Source organism: Bombus pascuorum, chromosome 7 (assembly GCF_905332965.1).
Source record: "Bombus pascuorum chromosome 7, iyBomPasc1.1, whole genome shotgun sequence".
Classification (NCBI taxonomy): Eukaryota; Metazoa; Arthropoda; class Insecta; order Hymenoptera; family Apidae; genus Bombus; species Bombus pascuorum.
This window is the reverse complement of record NC_083494.1, coordinates 8,391,260-8,402,617: the sequence shown is the minus strand read 5'-3', so window position 1 is coordinate 8,402,617 and position 11,358 is coordinate 8,391,260. Positions and strand designations below refer to the sequence as shown.

The 11,358-nt window shown below is 43.4% G+C and overlaps 1 protein-coding gene across 2 annotated transcripts in view; it reads left to right on the top strand.

Annotated features, from left to right (window-relative positions):
- Positions 1-626: 626 nt before the first annotated feature.
- Positions 627-11,358, top strand: part of LOC132908513 (beta-1-syntrophin) — a 369,364-nt gene continuing 358,632 nt past the window's right edge. Inside the window, exons 1-2 of one of the 2 annotated variants that reach the window (XM_060962557.1) lie at positions 627-1,777; positions 9,606-10,203. In XM_060962557.1, coding sequence (XP_060818540.1) covers positions 1,754-1,777; positions 9,606-10,203 — 622 coding nt within the window. In that variant the 5' untranslated portion in view covers positions 627-1,753. Of the gene's footprint in view, positions 1,918-9,605; positions 10,204-11,358 lie in introns of both variants that reach the window. The other variant, XM_060962559.1, reaches the window with a different exon arrangement.

Sequence of the window (11,358 nt, the reverse complement as noted above, 5' to 3'; positions counted from 1 at the left end):
GAAAAAGCAGTGGAAGAACAGCGGAGAAGAAAGAGCAATAGAAGACGCGATGGCGTACAAGATAAGAAGTTATATGTATATAAAAAGTTGCGAAGAAATACAAAAAGATAAATATGTGTAATTGAAACGACTTGTCTTGTGACCGTTCGATGATTAAAATTTGAAGACCATTAATTACTCGTGTCCTTGTTCATTCATTTAAATGGCAGAAACGTGTAAATTTGAAAATTGGCGAATCCGTTACATTGCTCGAAAGCTATTTTACTCAACTCCTCTTGGTATAAAAAACACTCGTTAAATATTTCACATACGAAGACATACGTTTATAGACGAAAAAATTAAATATTTGAATGTAAATCAATATCCTACTAGCTAATATAAATTCACATAAATTATCCATTGAATCAATTCTATTTACTTGTATCGCTGTTATTCTTTAAACTTTTATTCGTATTTCAATTATGCATACGTACATTAGGACTTACGTTTACATAAATAATTACATTAAGTAAAATATGTGTCGATAAAGATGAACGCAGCGGACGTTCGACGTTTCGAAATTTTCCCGTCGGTGGCGCTGAAGTCGTATTCCCTCCCCTTTCGTCGCTACTCATAGGTTCGCCGGGCTGAACGAACCGCTAGTCGAGTTAGTACGACTCGTGACGTCGCGGTAGTTGGCTGTTCGTTTCCTAGTGTTCGCGATATCGTTTCGTCGGCGATGTGACCGGTTTTGAAAGTGACGTGCGATTTTTCGTACATATTATTACGCGTTTCGAAGCGGTCGATGATTTACTGGTACGACGATAATTTCAAGTTCGCTAATGTAAACGCGGGGAACGCGAGATACGTCCTTACTAGAAAATTTTGGCGTCACGTTCCCCTCGCGAGGATTCCATCACTCACTCACACGACCGGCTGTAGCTCTCGAAAGGATCTTCCGGAATACATCGCCGTTCGTTCTTTCGTTCATTCGTTATCCGTCGATGTCGTTGCAACATCTTAAGTACAACGACGATTCTCGTGGATCCTTGGTTCCGCGTTCGGAGTGCGGGAACGATATTACGAAACGACATTCGAACACGTTCGGTTGTCTCAATTATTCGTGCTTCTAGTTGGACGGTCAGTGTTTAACGGCGTGTCAAGCGACCGGCTAATTAATTGCTCGTTGTACGATCGGGGCGACTGACATTCGTCCCGAACGTTTAGGCAGGAGGCGTTGCTGTTACATAGGCACCGAAAAAAACGGCATTACGGCCTGAAGTTGACGCATTGGCGATCGCGCGCGCGCGCGCCTGATCGGTTACTCCAGTGTAAAAGAATTTACGTCTTTAGGTCGAATTACAAACGCGAGTCTTACGGCGAAAGTGAGCAACGGGTTGAGTGTAGTAGTCCAGGAGAGTGGATCGCAAATAGGGAACAGAAACGCGGAGGCGTGTTCTCTCGACGAGAGTCTCACGGAATCGGAGTGCTTCCAATCGAGGACGAAAGAAAGAAGGCCGGTGAAACATGTCGAGGCTGCTGAAAGGCGAACCGACGGGCGGTTATATCATTGACTCTATCGTGGATCGTCGAATGTATTAACCGGCCGCAAATGACGCGCATCGTGGCGTGAACGAAGAGAAGAAAGAGACGGTGGCGGAGGACGAGCACACCGGACACGTTTCGGATTTAAACGGGGGAACAGTTTTCTGATCTAGCCAAAGTAAGAAAAGCAGGCCAGGCGTCGTGCCTCCCACTGCCTACCGGAAGTCATATGCCCATACACACGCGGAAAACGGTAAATCATCGTAGAAGCCATCGGCTATAACGAGCGTACACGTTTATTTTGCATTGGACCGAAGCACGCCTGCCCCCTTCACCTCTGTCTGTTTTGTTTTCCTTGGTTCGCCTACCGTCATTGTTTCGCCTTTATTTGAGGTATGTAAGGAACAAAAAAGAAAATAAACATTTCTTTGCCTGTGACTCGTATAAAGCATACGTCGCACTTGTCCATGTTTACTCTTCCACTAATAGATGAAAATAGTGTTCGTTAATTCTCCGCATCAATGTCAGGGTCTCAATGATTTACCTGTTCTATTACGCGTATATTTTTAACGATGACATAGGAACGCGAGTCGAACAAATTTTTCGACGTTTCGGCTCGTATCAATCGATGCGCTCCGTTCTATGGAGATACGAGCGTCGTTACGTCGTTAAAATTTTTTTTTATTTGACGTATGCGTTATACCTCGTTTCTAGATCGCTGCTTTTTATATAATATGTGTAAAATAAGATAGAAATCGATGTTCACGAGCGGAGAGATCAAAGCGAGGAAAAAAATTGGGCGCGCTGGGCGGTCGGTATTCCGCTCGTATTCTCGCTCTGATAAGTTTCGAGCGTGAAGCGTAAAAAGTTCGACGCACAAAGTGTAAAGCTGTAAAGCGGCATGGTGTAAGCGTTACCATACGATTTTCAATTTCTCTCGTTCCTCAACTTGCTCCTTGAGAGATTCACTATTCCGCATTCTCGGGATTCTTGCAACTCCAATTTCAACTACAGCCCTGCGGTGTTTTCCTGATCCGTTAGAAACATGTCTGAATCACGTACGGTATCCCATTCAACTTCGTCGCCTTATTTTCCCGCTACCATCTTAAAGGGTCACGTGACCGTAGAAACAGGACATTAGATGGCGTTTATTTTTCGCGGTATTTCGCCGTCCATATTTCTCACGGTCTTTCTCAATTTTCGGTCGTGTGTGCCGTTTCCGTGAAATTTTGCGTGTTCATGCGACAATTCGTTATTTATACATTGAATTCTCCTAGGTTTAAGTTAGTACCACGGTTACCGAGTATTTCTCGCAAGCGACATGTGACAGTTTTATGTATATTCGTGCGAGAATTGATTGTTAATTCATCGAATTAGATTTGACTATACTATGATCACCGCGGACTTGTCAGAAGCAACACGTACTTTGTAACGTTCTGAAATTTAATTATTTACGAAACATGTAAAAGTATGTGATAACGTCTGAAATATAAATTTGAAAAGACAAAATTGGCAAACATATCGAGTACATATATCTGTTCTTATCGTTAGCGAAGAATATATTTTACGCAGAAAGGACAGTTCTTCTGGATTCGTCGGCAATGTGTTAAGTGATCACGTGACAGCGGGAGTAGAACATTAGATGGCGTTCTTTTTGCGGCATTTCAACGCCTTTGTGTTTTTCACAGTCTTTTTCAACCTTCGGTCGTTTGTGCCATTTCCGCGAAATTTCGCGTGCTCGTGCAAGAATTCGAACTCATTAACGAAGGAATGATCGCGTGAGCACGAGGTTGTAAAACGAAGAACCAGCGAATCCACGTCGTCGTGTAATACAATACACTACACGATTACGAATTATTGGACAAAGGGTATACCGGTCGATGGTGGAGTATCGACGTTGTGCTGCAGGTACGAAATGATCTGGAACTCGGAGCGATGTGTATTTCCTCCCCTCGTTTCTCGTGTGCGACGGCTGTTTTCTTTTTCCTGTTCCCCACCTCTCACCTTGCTCTCTCGTTCTCCTTCTGTCCATCCTTCTTCCCCTTTCCGCCTCTTGTTCTCTCTTTCGGGCCATAAACAACCGGTGCTCGACGTTTGCCGAGGTTATTGGTTTTTGCGAGGGGCACGACAGTGCCGTATACATGCGTCTGCGGGACCCGACTTCACAGACGAGACACTGTACTTTTTCTCTCTCTCTCTCTCCCTCTATCTTTCTCCTTTGTTCTTGCTTCCTGTATCTTTCTAACGTTCACGATCATCCCCCTTATATCCTTGTCTGTTCTATGCGCATGCATTACATACGCGACTCCGTACATAGATAGGTGAATACAAAGAGAGACGTAAGTACATGGCGCGTGTTCACGTGGGCAGCGGTAAAATTCGCACGAGACTAATTCCCAGAGACAAACACTTTAATTATAACGCTGCCGTGCGCGTATACCTAAGTACGCGCTGCACGATCACGATATCGACGCTTTTATTAAACACGAGCACCTTCGACGATGCTAACGCTATTATCGGATTACCGGCTGAGCGTGCCGTGCGTACGGTCGAATTTCACATAACCAAGTACAACATACGTATGACCTATCGTGCTTTTTAGCAAAGTCATTTTTTCCTTCATCCAGATAGATATTTACTTTTTCCAATAGACAGTTTCCATACTTTTTTTTTTCGTTGAAAAGCATATACCTAACTGTTTCCTTGCGTCATTAGGCACAAAAAGGTTCGGCATGAAGAAGATGTTAAACGAGGGCTCCGCAATGGTATAGGTTAGAATCTACGGAAATGTAGAATAGAATCGAAGAGTCACGATATTTACGAGCACACTCACAAAACATTCGGGATTAATGGAAACGTATTTTGGCGCGTCATGGTGTCATCTATTTCGTCAATATTACATCCGTGTAAGAGTACTATTGCGTGTTAGTACATATAACCTTTGGATACTGTGCCAAGAGTATTACGTATTGTACGTCGTTCCTTATACTAACCTGACCGAGGCCAATTCACATATATGGACGGATGTATATGGAGATGGACTATTGACTCTCGTAGGCGTATTTGGTTACAGTGTTCTCCGGTGAATGTTCACAAATGTAAGATTGTGTTTCTGAGATCACTGTAACCCAGATACCGTACCGAATCAACAAGTATCGTGTTGTCGATTTGTAATGCGGATCGTTGATGGAAGGAGAGACGCGGGGGAGTTAGAGCGATCGGAGGAAATTCCACGCGATGGAATGGAATTAAGAATTGCAAGTATTCCGTGTTTAGCGAGCACGAAATATCGTAGCCACTGTGAGACGTCTTGCGTTAAACGCCGCACGCGAGAACCAGCGATAAAAACCGATTTTAAAAAAGTAACAGACGTCCGTAGATAAATTGGATGAATAGTGGACAACGAAACGAAAGGTTTGGAATGTTCGTCGATTTTATCGTGACCGTCGAAGGGTTAATTCAATTATACTGACCGGCACGAACATCGAAACCTCTCTTTTCCTCCCCATTTTTCCATTTTCTTTCGTTGCAACGCCGTTGTTGCGTGTACAACCGTGTCAATTTTTTTCTGCTGCTGTTACATCCGCCCCCATACATCTATCGGGTACACGACAGGGATGCACGTGCACCAAAGCCAAAAAAAAACATTGGCTGCACTTTCTGCATCGTCGTCTCGTTGATCCGTACGCGTCACGTAGGTGGCCAGGGTATACGTATACCTACATATCCTGGTACTGAATTTCGGGAATAATGGCGGTACCGCGTCACGCCGTCGATTCATTTTTACCCAATTTCACGCACCGGTACACCGCGACCCACCTCCCTGTCGTACACCCCCCGCAACATCGCGTTTCATTCCAAACCCCTTTCAAAATCGTCTCTGCTCTCTGTTTTTCTTTATGGCGAATTCTCTGCTGCTCTTCCTCCGCGCTAGACTCGTTTCCCTCTTTCTTTTTTATCCTACGGTAACGATTCTCCGTTGAAAACCGCGTTTTCGCTCTTAATTTTCGTCGCGTGAGGACGCACCCTGTTTTTGGCATTGCGGTTTATTTTCGCGGCGCACCTCCATCGTGTACGTGTAATGCGTTTTTCAATTGCGCGCCACCGGATTCACTACCCTCGCGTTTCCCATTCCCATCTCGCCATACCGATAGAAATTTACTCGCCGCGTGCACGGCTCCGCTTCAGCACGCATCCCCCTGGCTCTTTTTACGTCGGTTAAAACGAACGCAAGCGTCCGAATTTTAATGTACTTTGCGCAAATTCATTTCGCCGAAATATCGTTCGCTTCTTCGTTTGTCAGTCCCCGATGATTATTTGGTCCCATTCTTTTCGACGCTTTCGCATCTCGTTTCTTGCTGCAACTTTTTCCCCTGGATCGTTGCCTAACGACTTACCGATGGGATATCGATAATGCATTAATAATTAAAAACGTATCCTATCGTGGTCAATGGTAGAATATGGCCAACTTGTTTTGCGAATTAATCGAAAGTCGCCACTGATATCGTGATTGACCAGGATTTCTGAGCATTCTACAAATAAATTGCGATAAATTTGTAGAATACGGTGGAACCTCCAGTGTCCGATTTTATCCGAATGTTCTACGATCCGAACGTTCTGTTAACCGAATATTTCTTGCTTGTGCCCTTTACTATTTAGACATCCTTTTTATATTTCTATGTTTTATGTCAAAATTTATATTAAATATTTTACTATGAATTTAATTTTGTACGGGTTAATATCTTTGTAGAATGATATTAAAGAGGAGAATTATTGTATTAAGTGTTAAAAGAAAATAAAAGATACTTGAAAAGTTAGAAAGAGACGAAAATGTTGCAAGAATTGTAAAAATCTTCAACCTTGGAAGATCTACTATATTAATGTCAGAAGGCAAAAACATGTAATTATTTAAATTACTCGGGTATTTCAAGAAATAAAAGAACTGTAATGCAGTTGAAAAATAAGTGTGTGGGCTCCGCTGTATAGCGATGCTTTCCATAAATCAGCAATAAAGCAGCACCAATATCCAGATTTATATTAAGCGAAAAAGTTTTGTGATTTGCATGAATATTGTCATCAACGTTTTAAGTCCTAATGCTGAAAAAACAAAATTACAATGAAAGTAACTGTGAATTAAATGCCTTCTTATTTAGAAGCATTTGTAGTATTGGAATAATCTGAGCTACAAACAAGATATGATTCAACGCGTCTCCATGAATCACCAAAGTCGCAAAACGGATACGAAGTTCATAAATAAGTTAAAAAAACATTACATTTGTATTATATCATATGTTTTGCGATATCCTTGTATTATTTTTGAAATATGAAATAATAGTTATCAGGAAAAATACGTATTCCACTATCGGAGAGTTTTCTCGTCCGATGAGTCATCCATTAATTCGAATATCGAATGTTCTACTGTACTTTCAATGTCATCGAACTTTTCTAATATAAAAATCTCGAAGAATAAAAAAGGGAAAATAAAAGGTACAAAGAACTGAAGAGAAGTAGAATGGAAAGAATCTGGCGATAGCAATAGGGAGAAGTAACGTGATGAGTGAAAAATACAACGAACAGATTTCAAGATACACTCGAATGAAAATTTTCAGATTCCTAGGATTCTAAGGGAACGCGCCAGGAATCTGAGAATGACAGGTTTAGTAGAGTACCTGCAAAATTGCCGATGTGAAAATGTGGCACGATATACACGAACTATACACAGCCGGAACTGTATGTAGATTGTAGATATTACTATATAGTGGTATGTACAGCGTGTTATACTCGAGTCTGTTTGCCTCTCTCTCTCCTCGATGTTGCTCCGTACAACAAGTACGAGCCCTCGTGGCGACCATTACGCATTCATATTAAATCGGGAATTTATGCGAGCTCATTGCCAGGGACAAACTGTAGCTGATATCTGGTTCGTCTCACGGATCTTCAGATTTCTCTGCTTTTACGTTTCGACTTGCTACAATTAGACAGGTGGAAAAATGATGATCGAAAGGACGAATTATTTGAAAATGCATAAAATTAAGATTGGTATATTTCATAGTCTCATTATCGTCGTGGCTTTACCTGGCGGTTTATTCGATTCTGGCCCCGTCAACATGTCGTAATGAGATTTAGTTGCAACGGCCGCGATATCCCTTGCTCGATGTAATTGTAGCAGGTAACATTGTATAAAGCATGCCAGAGGTAATTAATAATTTTACATTAATTATGCAACGGTATGGCTCAACGTTCTAATTAACGTCGCACACCATGGATAAATACACCCGTATTTTTCTATAAATTTCGTCGGGTTTCAGTTGGACGTGATTCGACTGGATTCATTTAGTCAATTTCCAGATTTTCCTCGTCAGCGTATTTTTGTTCCGCGTACGTACAATCAAGACGCCGTGATTTTTGCCCGATTCTTTCGCTAATTCGGCCTAACACCTCGGCTGATAAATTATCCAATTTACGCGTGGTATCGTGCTACCGCGACGAAATTATTTATGCCGCACGAAGCTGATGAAAAATTTCGTACGCCCGTGACACGCCGGTTAAATATGGCGCGATACGGCCTCCCTTTCAACTTCCAGGAACCGTGGTCGCGCGATAACGTGGAGGCGAAAATATACCGCGAGAGGGAAAGGGTTTTTTCCTCATTTTTACCCCCGTTCATTTTTTTGGGGAAGGCACCTTGTTGTCCGTGTTTGCCTTTATAAACCTGCACCACGTGTCCGAAACTTTCTCCTCTCGAAACCGGGATTCAAGCCAGGTTGTATGAATGGTGGGCCATTCGAAAATATAAAAACACACGTGGTCGAGTAAGTTACGTAAGTCGAAGGAAAGAAAGAAAAAAAAAAAGAGAAAGAGACAGGATGTATCCACGAAGCGTTGAATGAAATTGCGAAATGAAATAGAGATATTACATGTATTTCTGTATTCTTGGTGACAAAACGGCGACGGGGCTTTTAATTAATTAAAAGTGAGCAGCAGCTGCCGTAAGCGTGCGAGGCCGCTCCCAATTTTCACGCAATTATACCCGTTGTCCGCAGTTTTGTAGGACATTTTCCGTGACTAACGGGTAAACGCCATTGTTGCCCAGTGAAAATGGATTGATGGAAACAATAGGCGGGATAGAGAAAAAGAGGGGTTAGCCGGACAGAGAAAAGGGGTAAAGAGAGGTCGGTCATGTCACCGCCGGCCAGTATCAATTATTTTCAAATTACGAATTTCACCGTAGCATAGTACAATTGATTTATCCATGTCGTCGAGTACAGACGACGCAATTGATCCCTGTCGCACTCTATGGATCGCGTTGTTCCGCGCTGAGAGACGCGTCATTTTTTTTAAAACCGTCGTTCGCCTCGCTTCGATGTCTCTGTAGCCTACTAGAACGATCTCTTTTCTAATTTTTCAAAGCTTTTTGGTAATACGTGGTATTCGGTAATGGCTGTATACTTGGGTACAGGACATATTTTCTATCCTACCTTTTTCAAAAAAAAGGAAAGATAAGCTTGTATCTGGTAATTCCTTTACAACTCATAGAAGTTGAAAGAGAGTTCTACCGCAAGAATCTGATAAAATCTGGCGTCGATAGAATACGAGAATAAGATCTCTCTCTCGACATGTACATTCAAATGCGATGGAAAATATCTCGCTTTCATTTGCAGAAACTCGTGTGTAGAGATTGGATGAAGCAGTCAATTGACGTATAAACGTATATGCGGGTAGAATATTTTAAACGAAGTTAATGTTAATATAACGAAGCTACCTTTCGACCTCGATTCCGCTATAGAACAACGTGGAGAGGTAGGTTACAGGTTGCGAGAAATCTGAAACTCGCTTCGTGTCGGTAAGACTACCAGATTGATCGAATCTATTCCACGATGTTGTTCCAACATTTCTGTTAAATATTAATGTATTATAATTCTAAATCAAGATCTAACCATAACGTAGCGTGCACGAGAGCGTGGTTTCATCCCAGACGCTCGTATACGTAAATTATAGCCAAGTATACACGCATTACCGCGATGAAACGCGACCCGTAGAAAGTTAATGAAATCGCCAATTAAAGTTGGCTTTAATTGCAGCGTGCAGCTTGCGAGGAAATCGAAATGGTCGAGCTGTGCGGAAGCGGACAACCGACTTCAGCGATGGGAGTGATGGGGATCGGTTCGGTGGTGTCCGCGGCAACGTCGTCCTCGTCTTCGTCGACGACGACTACTGCAGCCTCATCCTCGGCGTCCGGACGCGCGGGCGTTTTAGAAACGCAAGTTCGTGGTCAGTGGTATCGCGTGTTCGTCTCGTTGGAGGACGATTATCTGAGCATCTCCTTGGACGAGAGTTGCGAGACGAGCAACAATGCCCTCAACAACGGTAACATAAACAACAACAACGTAGACAGCCTGAACGATCCGGACGTGCCGGACTCGGTGGCCAATCAGAAACGTATCGTGCGCGTGGTGAAAAGCGACAACAACGGCCTCGGGATCTCGATCAAGGGTGGCAAAGAGAATAAAATGCCGATTTTGATCTCGAAGATCTTCAAGGGGATGGCTGCGGACGCTACCGAGCAACTATACGTGGGCGACGCTATTCTGGCTGTAAACGGAGAAGATCTGCGCGAGGCGACTCACGACGAGGCGGTGAAGGCGCTCAAGAGGGCTGGCAAAGTCGTCGAGCTGGAAGGTGAGTGAATTATCAAACGCTCGTCTTTTATTTGCATGTCTGTTCGCTGCGAGAAAAACGATCGATGAGCGAGACAGTCGTCTGACTCGTGTCTATATGCATTTGTCCAGAAATAGATACATACACGCGTATTTGGGCGGATCCTCACGATAGATATACCATAAAGATCGATTGTTGCGTAAAGACTGATGCGTTTAAAAGGTGAAAAGGTAGACGATCGAAACGGATGTTAATACACGATGATAGAGGAAAGAAATCGCAACGATTAGTCCGCGATGGGTTGAGTAACACTATGGTTAGATGCAAGAAGATGGTAGATTTCTAAATGTCATACACGTAACGGGTTTCTCTTCTGAGAAGTCGGTAATCTTCCGCAAAGTATTTCTCGTTGCTTTCGTTCAGCGCTCGACAGTCTGACGAATGTATTTACTGTACCTGTGTATGTCTCCGTAAATAACGGACCTCTGGTCTCTTAACTAAATTCGATAAATGAATTAATCCGGGAACATCGACGGTTTTCGCGTTTCCTTTGACCGGTAATTCGGAGATAATTAATAGCCAGGGCGCGTTAGCGAAATCATGTTGCCCGACGCTGCAGTCCTGTCAGGGGCTCGGAGGAAATCTCGATCCGTGGAAACGTGAGCGTAAACGCAAACGCAGATTCGTTTAGCTGCGCGTCGCTCGAAGTACTGAAATGTTCGGTCGGAAGTAGAAGTAGCTAGGCTAGGAAGGGTAGAACGCTAGACGACGACGGGGCGACGGGGTTTAGGGGGACATTAACGAGGTTTTCGCTCCAATTAGCCTCGAGTACACGGCGCATTAAGTTTCCACGTAGAGATTCCTGCCAGTTTCTGCAGGTCGTTTTAATATCGAATTCCCTGTCTTTGAACCGGAACTCGTGCCATTTGCGCGGCACTCGTGTTACGTCGAACGAGCCACTATATCGCGGAGATCGTCGTAAGAAAAAGGGTGCGACAAAAGTGGCAGACCAAAAGAGGAGGGACAGAGAGAAGGTGGTTATGTCCGAAAGGGAGCTTTTAGCCTGATTAATGCACTATTTCGGCATGTTTTTTTCTTCGGCCTTTTCTCGAGGTGGTAAGCGTCGTCGAGAAGCAAAGAAAGACTCGACGATGCTTTTTCTTCGTTTTCGAGTCG